This window comes from Gymnoscopelus microlampas, assembly GCF_963454915.1.
Source record: "Gymnoscopelus microlampas genome assembly, chromosome: 24".
NCBI lineage: Eukaryota > Metazoa > Chordata > Actinopteri > Myctophiformes > Myctophidae > Gymnoscopelus > Gymnoscopelus microlampas.
In genome coordinates, this window is record NC_139961.1 from 22,710,404 (window position 1) to 22,727,303 (window position 16,900).

Genomic DNA, 16,900 nt, shown 5'->3' on the forward strand with positions numbered 1-16,900 from the left:
AAAAAATAATACCAAATTCCATATAGACAATCAGTCTCAAATCTGAGGATAAAAGTTCAACTCCAAGTTCAACGCTTCACTCAACGTCCTACGTACAGCAAACGAGCATGATTTTTAAATCACTTGACAACAAGGCAGGCGCGCCGTCAGCGAGGCGTTGAGGCTCATGAGGCACGCCCGCGCCAGCCACTAGACAAGTGAGAGCCTGTGTCGAGCAGCCGACGGCCTTGCACATTGACAAGCGCGCACCGTCCCAGTTGGCAAGCCGCCGTGGGTGGAATAGGATATGGCATGACCCAAAGCGAGCACTCCCTCCGCGATCCTGCCTCGCGTCTCAGCAAATCACAACTATATTGTTTTGAGTACGACTGGCTTGGGAATAACATACATACATGCCAAAGCTATTCAAAAAAAAATATTTGTGCAAATCTTTAGTTTCAATATATATATATTTTTAAAGCGAACATTTATAACTCAAATCTTTGCTTCTGGGGATTCTACAAATGTCTTCCTCCTAACAGTTTTTTTAAACGTATGTTGCTATATATCAGTGGTGCTCAAACTTTTTTCATGTCAAGGACCCCCAAAATTATATGTATTTGGCCGCGGATCCCCATCTGAAAATATTTTGTTCCAGAAGCAAAGATTTCAGTCAAAAAATGTTCCCTTTAGAAATCTATATTCAAATATTTGCACAAAATGCAGAAAAGCAGAAATGAGCTTGTATATCTGCTATTTTTGAATAGCCAAAGCCTCGCGTCTCAGCAAATCACAACCATATTGTTTTGAGTACGACTGGCTTGGGAATAACACACACACGCGCACACGCGCGCGCGCGCCAAAGGGCCGACTCACCAAGATGTCCCCCTTGAGCAGCAGACCTGGTTCGATGGTGATGCAGATACTGGTATGGCTGTCTCCTTGCACGTTGCTGGAGGAGTCAATAGAGAGTCATGTTCACAATTTTTGCACAGGGGTATGGAACATAATCAAAAGACCCTACAAGTGTGTACATCACAAAGAATTTGAAACAAACGTCCGTACTATATTCCTGACGTGTAGACCGGCTGCATTGCCTGGTAGATCTTGAGGAACGGACGACAGCCTGCAAAAAACACAGACAAAGAAACAGACAAATCAATAAAGCATTTTTTAAAAGTCAAAGAAAGCAGGACATTTCTCAACAATGACGACATACCTAAACTGTAAAGTCCTGAGTGTTCATTTAACTCCATAAGTGGTGTAAAGGAACTAAGTACATGTACTCAAGTACTGTACCATTTTGAGGTATTTTTTACTTTACTGGAGTATTTCTATACTTTTACTTCTACTCCACTACATCTCAGAGGCAAATATTGTACTTTTACTCCACTACAATTATTTGAAAGCCTTAGTTACTAGTTACTTTGTAGATTTTGATTATTATTACAAAACCACTTCAGCCCTATATACATTTTGGCCATTTGAAAATAGCCGATCTATAAGTTCACAATGCGTCGCGATGTGAGCTTGTAGATCTGCTATTTTCAAAAGATTTTAATGCAAAATACTTTGTGAAACGGGACATTCTACATAATGAGTACTTTGGTACTTTATGTACATTTTGATACCAATACTTTTGTAATTTTACTCAAGTACATTTTGAATTCCGGACTTTTACTAGTAACAGATTATTTCTACATTGCAGTATTGATACTTTTACTAAAGTAAATATTTTTTGTAACTTTTTACACCACTGGCAAATGGAGGCAAATGGAACCAAACGGACTCGTAAGGGAAACATGTTTCTTATGATTCCGTAACAGCGGTATCCTCCTCACCTCCTTTGGACTCAAAGTTGGGGATGCCGTGCATGATGACGTGGTGCAGGAAGAGAGGCTTGTTGTTGATCTTAATCTGTCCAGACAGCAGGCCGTTGAAGTAGCGCACGTATCTGCACACGCACACGCACATGCGCGCACACACACACACACACACACACACACACACACACACACACACACACACACACACACACACACACACACACACACACACACACACACACACACACACACACACACACACACACACACACACACACACACACACACACAGCAGTCCTAGGTTTACTACACTGACTGGGTCTAGCGGTGCAACAGTTAATTAAACTAGCCAGTTTAATCAATTAAAAGATATATATTGATTCAGTAAAACATTTCTAGTTAAAACATTTCAGAAAGAGTGAAAACAGCAGTTCTACGAGCTGATATTATATCGTCACATGTCCAAAAGCGTTGCTTTCCAGGAAATGGAAAAAGGACCTGTGTTCCAATGGCTCTAATGTAGTTATTTAGTCACAAGCTCAGTCAATATTTATAAAACACACAAATAGAATAAGGCACGGCAAGGCAATTGTATTTGTAATTTTAACAACGAGGCAATTCAATGTGCTTTACACAAAACAAATCTAACACTTTCAAAATGTTTGGGAAATTACATGACACGAAAATAAAAGATCTCACAATGGGTCGCATCGCCACACGTTATGAGCTTGTACATCAGAAACAGGGCATTCATTTTACAAAACAATGTAAAAACTTAAAATACAGATACAAGGTTTCTGCCTGTTAGTGACGATTTACAAAAAACAAGAGAGTGGACAGTCCCTTCAAGATAAAAATGTCCAACGGCCAACATGGAATAAGCTTTCTTTGTACAGTAGCTACAATCGATTGATAACCTGAGAAGGTGGACATTTCAATTAAATATAACAACAGCCTACTTTGAATGGCTGCACAGCAGCAGCGTTCAGTATGCTGAACTGTTGCGGTTGGGGACATGTCAAGAGTGAGCCTGTACTGTACTGTACTGTACAGTAACAGTAACAGTATGAGGACCAGTCGGGGGGCCTGTTGAGTTAGTGCGCTCTGGTTGTTAACGATGATTATGATGATGATACTAAGTGTTGACCTTGACTACGGGGTCGGCCTGTGTATCCCACTGCCCCCCCCCTCGGCCCCCCTGGCCCTGCTGTCAGTGGACAGATGGTTTGTCCTGAACTGGAATTCAATTAGACCCATGCAGCCACGCAAGCCATGGGAACACAGCTGGGCTGAAGAAGAGGCTGCGAAGAAAGGGAAGCGTGTGTGTGTGTGTGTGTGTGTGTGTGTGTGTGTGTGTGTGTGTGTGTAGTGTACTTGGGCATGCATGGTAAAACAAAACGTAGGAAATCGTGTGACCAGGTTGTGACATCAGTCATCTAACGTCAGTCGTCGATGACATATCTATGACATATCACTCAATCAATTCGGGCAAGGTTTCAGTCTGATCAGAGCTTCATTGACTTGCATTATAAAATTAAAGTGAAAGAAAATACTTCAAAACGTCTAAAAAGATATGTGAAAAAAAATATTAGTTGAGGTACTTGCTGTGACCTACTGGCAGCATGCTTAAATGTTTGGTGCTGACTGGCCCACCCATTCAATTCAATCCTATCAGTGCTGAAGTGTTTCTCAGTGAAATATCTTTATTCTACTCTTAAAGCAATGTCCTCTCCAATGGAGAGAAGTAGCGCAACTGTAACGTGCAGTGTGCCCGTGATTCCAAATATCGGCGGCTCACACAAAACTGCAATGCTGCACAAACCTTAAGAAATATTGCATCTGCAGCTATTTGTTTTCCCCACAAATGCATACGATGCTAATGTTTCAAAATAACACAAACCTGCATGATGCTAATGTTCTAAAAAAAACGTATTTATGTACCTCATACCACACAATTATGTTCGGCTTTATGCAATCAAATAATACAACATAATAGGATAATAAGATGAGTCTATATTTGTTCAATGAAATGTAATTGAAACTGAACTACTGTATATAATCTCTAATAGAGTATAATGCAGTGGTTCTCACATTTTTTTATTTTAAGGACCCCCAGTGTGGTATGCATTAGGCCACGGACCCCCTTAACTTTGAGTGTGTGCGATCCATTTGGTTCAATTTGCACACTCTCAGAGTTAAATATCTGTGGGTTCATTTGGCACCTAACTATTAATCATTTAGCTGGGGACGCCCTGGAACACCCTTAAAGACCCCTTGGGGGTCCCCGGACCCCACTTTGAGAACCCCTGGTCTAATATATCGTCTCTGTCGGGTGGCAACCCTGTCCAAAACGTTGACTTTCCAGGATTCAAATTCAAAAGCATCAAAAGTAGCAGATCTACAAGCTCAAAACTCGAGCTCGTAGAGCTGCTACTTTTGATGCTTTTGTGTGACGCTGCAGTATGATCAAGTAGGGCATTCATTTACGAAAAAAAACTAAACGTTAAAATATGGAGATAAGAGGTTTCTGCCCGACAGCAACGGTTATGGTCTCTTAGCTTGGTGCGTTGCTATGGCAGCGGTAGACAAGGCCCAGATCCACGTCCTCTCTCGTTGGCCCACGTTAATGTCACACATGCCAGACCGTAATATCTCAGACTCCAGGGTAGAGATAAATATATCTGAAGCAGGAAATAGCAGCGGGGCAGAGGGCAATCCTATAGAACTGCCAGAGAATGGCTGGGCTGCAAAACGCTGTGCGTTGGAGGTTACCGAGTCTAAAGTGTTCTTATGAACAATCTAGACCAGCGGTTCCCAGACAATGGGTCGGGACCCATTTTTGGGGCCGCAAACCCGTTTTTAACGGGTCGCGAGGAAACATCCCTCTTTTGCATTTCCTACAAAACAAAAGTTTTTGTCAATATTATTTAAAAAGAAAATACATTCATCTATTTCAGAGAAAAAAAAACAATGTATAAAGAACAATATTGAAAATAGTAGATCTACAAGCTCACAACGCAGATCTACAAGCTCTAAATAGTGTTCACTATTAAAGAGTGCTTAAGTGGTTCATTCATCATGTATTTTTGTACATTTGGGTGCTGGCGAGACCAAATGTATCTTTTTGGGTCTCAGCTGAAAATGTTTGGGAACCACTGCTGTAGATCTTAGATTCTACCCTAAGGTCAACCAGGAAGGAATCAAGGACACAACTCACACAACGATCACAACACTCTGCAGTTTGCGGCAGATTTATGCATTGCCGCATTGATCTACGAAAAAAGTGCTTCAACCAAAGAAATGGTATTTTTTCTGTTTATGATACGTTTTTGTTGAGTGGTTTGCTCATACTGCTGCAGAACAGCTGCTTTCCACTCCAGCTGTGCGACACAGAGGTTTTGCTTGAGTTCAGAGTTCAGAACCACTGGCTTACAGGAGGAGGATAGTTGGACAGTGTAATTCCCAGGTGTCTGTGGGTCTTTGTCGCCCTCTTGAGACAGAGTGAGCTACTTTCAAAGTGAGACGTTGCTTCGTCTTAACACTGAGTACTGTACTTAAGTAAAAATGTGAGGTATTTTTTACTTTACTGGAGTATTTCCAATTTTCTGTACATTTACTTCTACTCCACTACATCCCAGAGGCAAATATTGTACTTTTACTCCACTACAATTATTTGAAAACCTTAGTTACTAGTTACTTTGTAGATTTTGATTATTATTACAAAACCACTTCAGCCCTATATACATTTCGCCATTTAAAAATAGCCGATCTACAAGCTCACAATGCGTTGCGTAAAAATGGGTCCGCGACCCATAACTGGGTCCCCGGCCCACTGTTTGGGAAACACCGAACAACTGTACCATCAAATCCTGCCATGTGCCCAAGAGACACCCGAGGAATCCCTCTGAAGGAAAAGATACATGTCTCTCTCTCTGTTCCGAGACATTTTTTCCACAATTATCTCAATTAAGCTTCAAGTGGAGATAAACCAAACAAAACAAAAACAACCAAAAAAAAAATAACCTAAAGAATTTCCTCTGTGAGACATTCCAAAAATAAACTGGACTGGAAAGAGTAAGTGGAGAAGGAAAGGCTAGTTAGAGCATTTTCAGAACCAATGTGGATGGGCTGGATGCCAGCTAAGTCATTACCATTGTTTTTACTACTATTTTCATGATGTGTGAGTCTGACGAAGAAATAGTTGGAAAGCACCATAGGAAATGTTGAATGAAAACGTTTTGTTGCAAAAAAAAGTGATTAACTGTTTGCAGCTACTTATGTAATAATGATTGAAAGAAAAAAAACTATTGACCTGAGGCATTCTACTTTTTAACCACATGAACCCTAACGTCCTTATTCAACATTCAAAAATGTTCAAAGGTCCGATCCATAAGCTCACAATGGGTAGCAACACGACACGTTGTGAGCTTGCAGATCTGCTATTTTTGGTGAAGATATTTGGTGTAGAGGGGAAAAGGAGGGGGCCTAGCCTCCCGCATGAGAATGACCTCGGCTACATTTAAAATGAGGGCCTGCCCCTCGATTGTACTCCAAGTTTAAATAAAGGTTATGATGAATTAACGCAATTTCTGCTCATCCATGAGGCAATCCCCACTTGTCCAGTGGAGATATTGTGCTTATGAGCTTTAAGCAGTACCGCTTGTACTTGTAGTTGTCCCACAGCAGGGTTTAAATGCCTCAATGGAAGCGTAGGGAAACCACCTCCAACCACTGCATAATGCAGATGTCATATTGTATTAATATACTCTACAATGAGATTGGCTGTAATTACTTTTTATTCATTCAAATGAAGTCTGGATTGCAGCGTTAAACATTAACTTCAGTTGAAGAATTTGTCAAGCATTTTGGAATAGAATAGAGTCTTCAATAATGTATAACTTACTTGCAGTAAAAGTCTTTGGATTAGAGCATCAGCATAACACCTAGTCTGTAAAATGTCCCCATAGGACAGTGGTTCTCAACCTTTTTAGGCCGTGACCCCCCAAAATAATCATATTTGAAATGGGGACCCCCCACCCTGATAAGCACTTGGAATTGTAGGAGTTGAGGCATTAACTTTAGTTTGACTCGGTTCCACAGATAAATATTGTGAAAATATGGTTGTATTTTGTAGAGCTTGTAGATCGGCTAATTTTAAAAGTTTTGCCTCTTTCTTATATTATTTCACAATTTGGCCAATGTTTGACCGGTTTTCATAGTATAGATTGTTGATTACTTTTGATGCAGTTGCAGTAATGGTCTTTTCTGTCATATGGGGACCCCCCCCAAAAAATCATGTGGCGACCCCCCTGGGGGTCCAGACCCACATGTTGAGAACCATTGCCATAGGAGACGTGATGGGATACAAGTACAACAGGAAGTGAGATAACAACTGACCTTTTCTGGGATGGCTGGCCCACAGGAAGTGCTTTGTCCTCGTAGAAACGCTTCATGGCAAACCTGTCCAATGCCTGGTCAGCGCTGAAAAGAGCAACATGAGAGCAGTGTTTAGTGCTCCGTCATACTCTCACGAAAATAAATAATAAATAAACTCAGTTGCATTGTTGCATGGTTATGTCCTTCAGGTGTTTTGCGCAACAAAAGGAGGAAGGCATTGCATATCTGGCGAGGGAACCCATTGCAAAGTCACTTCCGTGGTTTTAGGACGACCAATTGGAACAATCGGGTGAATGTAGAGCGACCATAGTTTTGAAACCCCCCCAAACCATGCATACCCATACCCATGTATGTGGACAGGATGGGGGACGATTATTTTTTCAACCCCATGGATGGTGGTTAGTTAACAATGAGTAGGACAGAACATGATAAACATCTACAGTATACTGTATATAAGCTCTTAAAACAAGTATGCAAATATTATTTTAAGTATTACTACTACAACAACTGTGGTGAAAATGGTCAGGTTTTCACCACAATTTGTCCGCAGACCGCCGTTTGAAAAGGCTTTGTAGAGAAGTTCTTTTTTGTGTGTTTTTTATCTCTTTTTATCCACAATTTAGTCACTATGCCTCCACACAATTGAAATAACAATAATAATGATGGTGGTAGTGATGTCGGCATCAAAATATACAGTGTATTTATAAAAGGATGATGGAAACCGGGACATTTTGTTGTTTTACAGATATTCGTTGGGACACCCAGCTTGAAACCAGGACATTCCTGGACAAACTGGGACATCCGATCACCAAAGGTGAACGCAACAATGATCAACCTGTTTGAAATAGCAGGAGTCAGTCCTTGTCAAGGACTGGTCTTGAGAACCATTAAAAACGTTTATCCTGGACTCTGTATTAACACAGGAGGAGGAGAGGAAAGCAACTAACTACATTTACTCAGGTACCGTACTTAAGCAAGATTTTGAGTTACTTTTAGTCTACTTTACTATTTCCATTCTCTGCAAATGTATACGTCTACTCCTCTACATTTTGGAGGCAAACGATGTGCTTTTGACTCCACTACATTTACTTGATAATATTAGTTTCTTTGCAGATTAAGATGAACAATATAAAATATATTGTGGCTGGCCAGCAGTATCAATAATCTTATATAAAGTAATATGTATTATTCTGAAATGGACCATTCTGCACAATGGTAACAATTGGTACTTTGAGTGTATTTAAGCGAAAAGCTTTTACTTGAGTACATTTTTAATGCAGGACTTTTAGTTTAACAGAGTATTTCTACACTGCGTCTACACTTTTACTTGAATACAAGATCTGAGTACCGCCTCTTCCACCACTGGTATTAGTGTTTTGTCTTGTGAAACTGCAGCCTTGGAGAACACTGAGATTTAGGCCTGTTTAGTTTATGCTTGCTGGCTTTCACTTCACATCAATTACAGAAGGCTTGTATGTTTTCATACTGTTCCACCCCCACCTATTAACATCTGGTTCCATTGAAGCAGCGGTTCGCAAACATTTTCATGTCAAGGACCCCTAAATTGAAAATGTTTAATGTATTTGGCCCCAGATCCCCGTTTCAAAAGGCTTTGTAGAGACCCCCCATAAGGGAAGATTTGTATTGTTTTCTGGTGTGTGTTTTTCTTTTTCCTTTTTCTCCCGAATTTAGTCGTTATGTCCTCCACATAATTAAGTCTTCCACACACACACAAAATGTGTGTTGTCACTGCTGTTGTGTCCTACTGACTCACCTGCCAGTGAGGAGCCCCCACCGGGAGGACACAGAGCCTCCGCCCCACTCCTCCTGCCCAACACTTCCTGCTGACAGATGCCACCGCAGCCCGTGGGAGTACATGTGACAAATATCACCCTCCCCACCCGACTTCCACACAATTGGCCCCGAACACGGGCCGATTGTGTTATAGACGCTCAACAAAGCCGGATGCACTGCGCGGGGGGGGGGGGGGGGGGGGGGGGCAGCTACATTACCACTGCCCCACACGAGCGCCACGATGATTTGCATTGATGTCATATTAAAAAAATTATGCAAAGTTTTTCATAATGAACAAAAACGCAGGACCCCACTTTGAGAACGACCACGTTAAAGCAGCGTTTTTCAAACTTTCATTTCGTACTTGTATCTTGTAGGTTGGCTATTCTCGACTGTTCTTGGCGCACTGTTGAGCGATGAAGCATAAATTAGGCTTAGCTGTTATCGATCGGACCGCATGTCCCCGCGCTACGGTCGGACGGTCTCGGCCCCCGACGGAGAGATCTGAACCGATTAGCCGTCTGTTTCTTCAGCATCAACCGTTCGCCGGAAAACCATGCGCTCCGTTGTTTCAGCGAATCCCTTTCGCAAGCACATCAGAGTGAGAGGGTACAGCGTAACGCATCGAGACACAGGAGGTCACAGCACGCGAGTTAACATTCATAACAGTGTAAATATTCAGACATATCCCTGAATGAAATTGAATATTCATAGCCTAAGCCCCCTTTGTTTAGGTTTTCAGATAGAGAAAGGCATTCCTTTGCTTGGAAAAATAATCACATATGTTCAGAGAGAGAAAAACATTTTTTTCTTTTTTTCAATAAGATTTGGCAGCACTATATGGAGCACGTAAAACAACTCTCTGCACCTCTGTTGATAATGGAAAGCTGCAACGCAAACATTCTGAAATCATTTGTTTTGTTCAAGTCAAGGACTTGAGTGGTATGAATGGAGGCATCTTTGAGGATGATTCATGGACGCATCAATTCTAATCAAAAACAGAATCTCTGGGCATCTAATCTTGATTAAATGTCTTTCTCTTGCCCTCTCGGAAATCATTTGCGGTTGGCTTATACTGTAGTATATTTAAAAAGACAACAAATAATATAATATATATATATATAATGTGAATGCGTGTGTGAATAGGTGAATGTAATGCACATTGTAAAGTGCTTTGGATGAAGGTGTTTTATAAATGCACCATTTATGTGAAATGTCTTGTACCTGGCGGAGATGTTACTGTAGTGCATGTAAGCAGCCACCACCACTCCCGCTCGACCCCGATTGCCCTGCGTGAGAAAGAAGGGAGAGAGAAGACAGAGAGAATGGTTAGTGCAGGAATTATTCATTGCACTTTGCAAAAGCTTGTTAAGCAAACAAAATGCATTATTAATGTTATTATTATAAAGATGTCTCGACAACCCAGTTTGAATTTGTTAGCATCCTCTCCAGGAAGAGGAGTTAAACACATTAGAATTAAGGTACAGTAGGCTACATTCCCATTTATATTACTCGTCTTGACATTAACGTCTTAATGTAATGTAGCTAATGTAACCAAATGAACCCTAACAGGTCCTTTTGGTTACATTTGTACACTCTCGGAGTAAAGATCATTACACGCCGAGAGCGCGACGAATGAACGATCAGAAATAGCATTTAGTGTGGGAGAAAATGTGGGGAAAAAAGAAAGACAGAGCAGACATACAGTACAGTGTTTAGCCCACAGTATACACATGACCCACTCACAATAGAGACATGGGATTTAGTTTCAAAATCGGAAAACACTTACCTTTAAATTAACATTCTGGATTATACAGTGTACTCGGGGGGCGGACCCAACTTCAAGTTGTGAGCTTGTAGATCGGCTCACAATATTTATCGTTGGAACCGAGTCAAACTAAATGTAAAGCCTACAATTCCAAGTGCTTGCCAAGGTGGGGGGTCCCCAGTTCAAATATGATTATTTTTGGGGGTCTGAAAGGTTTGGGAACGGTATATTTTGCTCTTGGTGTAGTAGCAAAATGTCCGCTGTGTGTATGTGGTGAACAGTGCTTTATATACCTTGTTGTTGAGCACCACCACATGGCGAGCGTCGTTGTTGAGCCAGGTGTCCACTGCCTTACACATGCTGCAGATCTTGTCCAGCGCTGGCGCATGATGGTCCGGCCAGCCAAACTCCAGAACCTGACAGGGATTCATGGATTAAAGCAAAAATAACGTCTCACGACTGAAGATGTTTGTTTTGACCAAGTCCTAATGTGCGATTTGTGAAACGGTGTGAAAGGAGCCCCCCCACCCCCACCGCATCCCCCAACAAACACCAGCACCGATTCCTAAACAATTAACACAATATGTTAAAATGATGATGTTTTAGTTATATTTGTCCCTGCTGTTCTATATTCTGCCAACCGGGTGAAGAAATCACAGATTGAGGCTTTAACTTTTCAGACTATTAGGGTTTTTTATGGATGCTTCTGAACATAATTGTTAATTTGACCACTTCAAATGCTCTAATCTGAAAATAATAACCAAAAATAGCCTATCTATGTGCGTAGATCGGCTATTTTCGTTGCGCAACATGCTTCCATAGAATACATGATGGCTCTATGGAATCCAAATGACTGAAATCAGTCATTTGGATGCGTGTTATTTTATACTTTGTCACACAACGGCGTGATGCAATTTTTGAGCGGTGCAACCGCTCCTATAAGAGGGTTTAGGACCCATCCGTGGTGAAAGTTTTTCTTTCCGTCGTGAAAATTTGTCCTACGCCAGGCTAAAAAAAAAAATCACAGCCAGCAGGACGTGCTGTGATTGGCTAGCGAGACCCATGATGAAGTTAACTTCAAACTTCGCAGCCGCGCTGTGATTGGCTAGCGAGACGCATGATGAAATTAATAATAATGTAAAAAATGTAAGCACATCACTTCGCAGGACGTGCTGTGATTGGCTACCGAGATGCATGATGAAATTAATAACTCATAAATATCACCGCTCACTTCACACTGGGTGTGATTTATTTTTGAAAATAGTAGTTCTACCAGCTCACAACGCGATCCATCGAGACACGTGAGCTTTTTTCCAAAAATGATAATTATGTTTTTTAACGATCGATTAAATCAATCGTACTTTCTTTTACCCTTAGTGACGACTGGGAGGCAGCCGTCATGGCTGAACGTCAGAGGAGGTAAAGAAAGTACGTTGTGCCTACATACAGTACAGTACCCGGGAACAGTATGGGTTAGCGCCCCATGCTGTGTCTTCCGTGAGGAAGAAGCCCAACAAACCCACGGTGAGGCCTTTAGGAGGGCCATTCCATTCCAGCGTACCGCAAGCGGAGCTAATACCATTAGACGGCCCAATCTAGTGGTATCGGCCCAAGGAACCATCACGCCAGAAGGAAATGTTTGGATCGGGGCGGTGCATCTGATCTGGCGCAGCGCTCAGGTCCTGGACCTGGTGAGACGAAGGAGGAGCCCGGCCAGGAGACAACCCACAGTGCCTAGTCCCTCCACGTGCCAGAGCCTCCCCGAGTCCCGGCAGAGTACTTCCGGAGAAGCGGACTGAGTGGCCCTGTCTTTCCCTATAGGACTGAGCGTGGGTGCTACTGGGACGTAAGTCGGGGCTTGATCAACCCTGACTGGGTCACCTGGGTGAGGGTGTATGTTGTATGTTGCGAGACCCGAAACACCCTATGACCCCAGGCTACAACACTGATGATGCGTCCCAGTTGCATCCATGTGATGTATTTCTTTATTATATATATAACAGTACTGTATTCACAATTTCCCCATATATTTCATATATTCCAAATATCCAGACAGCGTGATTGATAATGAAGTTTAGGTCTCAGGGAATTGGACACCTTGTGGTTCAGCTTGAAGATGTCACTCCTTCGCTCACTCAGGTTGAGCATCTGTAAGCAGAGAATGAAACGGGCACACGTCAGAAGACTATTATAGACGCATTCAACAATGAAGCACTTCTGAGCCGTCACCTAGAACACCTTTTTTTTTTAGCTTTCTATTAATGAGCATGTGGCAGCAGGGCATGAACTAGGCACCATCTGCGAGCGCGGATGGCAGCTAGGGATGTCTCTGTCGACACACAGGTGCACCTGCCGCTTATCAGGTAATTAGGACACACAGGCATAGGGGCTGCAATATCGATAATTTTCTTAGTGATTATTCAATTGATAACTTTTTTGATTAATTAAATAATCTAGAAGCAGTTTTTTTGAATATATATATATATAAAAAAATCGATTAACCACTTAAGGCCTATTTTATACTTTGATGCAGTTTCATGCAAAAATAGTGAAAATAGCTGATGTACACGCTCAAAATGTCTCAGATGAGCCTGTAGATCAGCTATTTTCACTATGTTTTTAAAAAGTTTTTTTTTTTTTGCCTACAATGATATTCCCAAAATAGGAATAGATTATTAATCTATTAATCTATTGTCTTCTTTAAATAATCGATTAAATCAAATAGTTTGATTAACTGTTTCACCCTCACACAGGCAGGTTATACAGTATGTGTGCTCGAACCCATAGATACGTGTATGCACGTATCTATACTGCAACTGGCCGTTGCTGTCCATTGGAGTGATGCATGAACACCAGCCATCTTATTGGCGGTTCAGCAGAGCGTTTCTCACCAGGTAGTGTTCGCCGTGTTTGGAGCGCAGCATTGAGGCAACCTCCTTGAGGTTGGTGGCGTAGCTGCGCTCGTCGGTGACGACGGGGAAGCAGACGGAGATGATCCGCTCTGTGATGTACACCAGGTCCACCTCATAGCCCTCGTCCATGGCCTGGACCTGACCCGACACGATCTGACCCCTGGGACAGCAAACACGACAACCTTTAAACCTCTACCGTTATTCATCACCGTGTTTGTATCCTCTGCATCCTGTATTTTGTCTGCAGGGTGACTGACTACACTGTAAAAACCTCAGTGTTCATCAACAAATGTTACTGTGTAGCTATGCATGTCATTGTCTTTTTCTCTACTCAAATACTTAATACTCTTCTTCACTCACAAGTTCAATACTCTTCATCACTACACAAATACTCAATAGTCTTTCTCACTACTCAAATACTCCATACCCTTCTTCTCTACTCTAATACTTTTTCTTCTCACAAATAAGGACAGGAAACCAAAATGAATACGAAGTTTGCATTGTTTGTGTGATACAGTATAGGGGACCATAGTACAAGATTTCAGATATTCAAATGCCTCTGCTGTCATACATAGTGACGCCGACGGCATATTAGATAGTATTCATAAGTAGTTTGGACACTGTATTTGGACTCTGCATTTGGATACTGTAATTGGACACTTCAAAGGGGTGGACAGTGTTTGTTTGATAACATAATTGTGTGCATCACAATACTGTGGGAACGGAATCTTACGGCGGCGGCTTTCCTCCTCTTGTCTCTATACTCTCGAGTCTCGACCTCATAGATCCCTGCAAAACACACACATGCAAACACACGCACGCACACATGCACACGCGTACACACACACACACACACACACACACACACACACACACACACACACACACACACACACACACACACACACACACACACATACACACGCACACACATACATAAGCAATCTCCATCTGGTAATGATGAGGAGGCCTCCACACATTATTAAATTACAATCTGACATTGGGTATAAGAAAACAGATCATGAAGCTAAAACTTTAAGTGTTTTTGAGTAGGAGAGAGACAGACTGAGAGACAAGCAGAGAGAAAGAGAGAAGAGAGGCAAGGAGAGAGAGAGAGAGAGAGAGAGAGAGAGAGAGAGAGAGAGAGAGGAGTAAGACAGAAAAGCTGTTTGAAGAAACCTTATATCTGTAAGAAAACGGATTATGGAACTAAACCAAATGTTTTCTTGAAAATGTCTTTAAGGGATGGAGAGATAGAGAGAGAGAAAGAAAGATTGAGATAAACATGGCGATATAAAGAAATAAAGCGGAAGAGAGACACAGTGACAGAGACAGGGGAACATAAGAGAAAGATCAGTGTGTTCCAAGACAAAATAATTAACAGATGCTGTCATGAAACCGACAACTGCTCCAATTAGCTTGTCTCCTATCCAGCTATTTTACTGGGGAAGCGTCCGGGTTTGGCTGCATTCACTGCATCAGGTCTGCAGTGTTATAAATGTTACAAAACATCAAGTAGCGCTGTTGCACAACCACTGCCTCACACAGACACAAATGTTTTCATTGTCATTTGTTTTGCTGGCGACAAAAAAGGTGTGATCTATTCTATTGTGTTCTGTTTGCCTAGTGTTGCACGGTAAAACCCCCAGTGTCAATTTATCCATTTGTAACTGTGAGAAGGAGCAAATGTTAACCAAATGGACCTTTTGTACCCTCTCAGAGTTTAACTTAAAACTGAGGATTTTACTGTGTGCATATCGTCACAATCTGGAAGGTCAGTAAGCCGTTACAAAAAGAGGACACCGTCCAAAAATGACAGCCACCCAATCATGCCTCAAGATTATCTTCATGATAACACCCACCCAACCCCCCCCCCCCTCTTTTGCATTCTCCAGTTTCTTTTCCCACAGCATCATTAAGCGCCAGCACTTGGCGCTGGTCAAGTGGAGAACCCAGGCGATGGGGTCGACTGTGGCGACTTGGAGTTGGGAAGAAGTCCGGACGGACAAACACAGGGGCGGCGAGGTTAAGAACACTGCTCCCTGAGCCCCTCCGTGTTGCTGTAGCCTCGCCGAGATGAGGCTGAAATCCTCCGGAGCCGACAAAATGAGAACCATAATTCACCGTGATTTGACAGGAACCAGATGCTGTACGTCGCTGGTGTCTAGCAAACTGAAACAGGCTGTTCACATAGGGGGGGGTTCCGGGCGGGTAGGGGGTTGTCACACGAGGTTCTGGGGACGGGCGGGGGGTTGTCACATGGGGTTTCGGGGCGTGGGGAGGGGGGGGGGGGGGGGGGGGGGGGGGTGTCGCGTGGTGTTGTTGTACAGCGACTTGACAGATCACAAGAACAAGCTGTCGGCTTGCCGATGTACTGTACGGCTGGATTAACAGAACACAACATTGGTGCTGTGTGTGTAATGTAGCGGCGCATTAATGGAAAGCACACATTGTGTGCACATAATAGTAGAATATGCATGCACACACACAAGCACAGACCCCCCCCCCACACACACACACACACACACACACACACACACACTAACACTACCGATGAGTTTAGAATGATTTGTTACATACAGTACCACTGAAAAAATCCATCAAATCAACTTTTTCATCGTCTTAAGGGGCCATCGCTTAATTTCATCTTTCATCGTTGCTCGACGATGTTAAAATAACACCAGGGTTTTTTTTAAGGCAAAAGTAGCACCATTTTTGGACTTCCTGCGATGGGCGTAGCTTACCTTGATGAACAGGTACCTGGTGCTCCGCCTCCAGGAAGTACGCAGGGAGTAAAAACGTCTACGGATGGAGGCACCCACAGTCATACTGCCCTCCCTTTTATAGCAATCCAAATGGTCTAGTCTCCGCATAAAATAATTATAAATAAATACAAAACGGAAACGTCCCCTTTATGTGTTAAAGTAGCTGGAACCAGTCTGAGGGTGTGGAAGTAGAATCCCCAAACAAAACTGAACCCTGTTCAATCCTTACAGAGGAAGAGATGTTACTGTACAACTGCACGCTTCGAACCGGCACTCCAGAGTAACTGGAGATGCTGTGATGAGTCATAAACGCACACCTCCCTCTCTCTTGTATTCTTGTCTTCCTTCTCCTCTCCGTCGTATTTCCCTGCATCTCCCTCCGCGCTTTATTTATTTTCTCTCTTAGTTGCTAACCTCCTTCCCCAGTTACCCGCCCATTCGGTGTTTCCTTCAACCCCT

The 16,900-nt window shown here is 42.5% G+C and overlaps 1 protein-coding gene across 2 annotated transcripts in view; it reads right to left on the bottom strand.

Moving 5' to 3' along the window:
* Positions 1-16,900, bottom strand: part of LOC311040927 (tensin-1-like) — a 135,358-nt gene that overhangs the window by 48,734 nt on the left and 69,724 nt on the right. For both annotated transcript variants that reach the window (XM_084051352.1, XM_084051351.1), the window contains exons 6-14: positions 14,410-14,465; positions 13,656-13,836; positions 12,862-12,912; positions 11,058-11,180; positions 10,221-10,285; positions 7,203-7,286; positions 1,821-1,933; positions 1,045-1,105; positions 856-931 (exon numbers count right to left, since the gene is read on the bottom strand). In XM_084051352.1, coding sequence (XP_083907478.1) covers positions 856-931; positions 1,045-1,105; positions 1,821-1,933; positions 7,203-7,286; positions 10,221-10,285; positions 11,058-11,180; positions 12,862-12,912; positions 13,656-13,836; positions 14,410-14,465 — 810 coding nt within the window. The remainder of the gene's footprint in view (positions 1-855; positions 932-1,044; positions 1,106-1,820; positions 1,934-7,202; positions 7,287-10,220; positions 10,286-11,057; positions 11,181-12,861; positions 12,913-13,655; positions 13,837-14,409; positions 14,466-16,900) is intronic.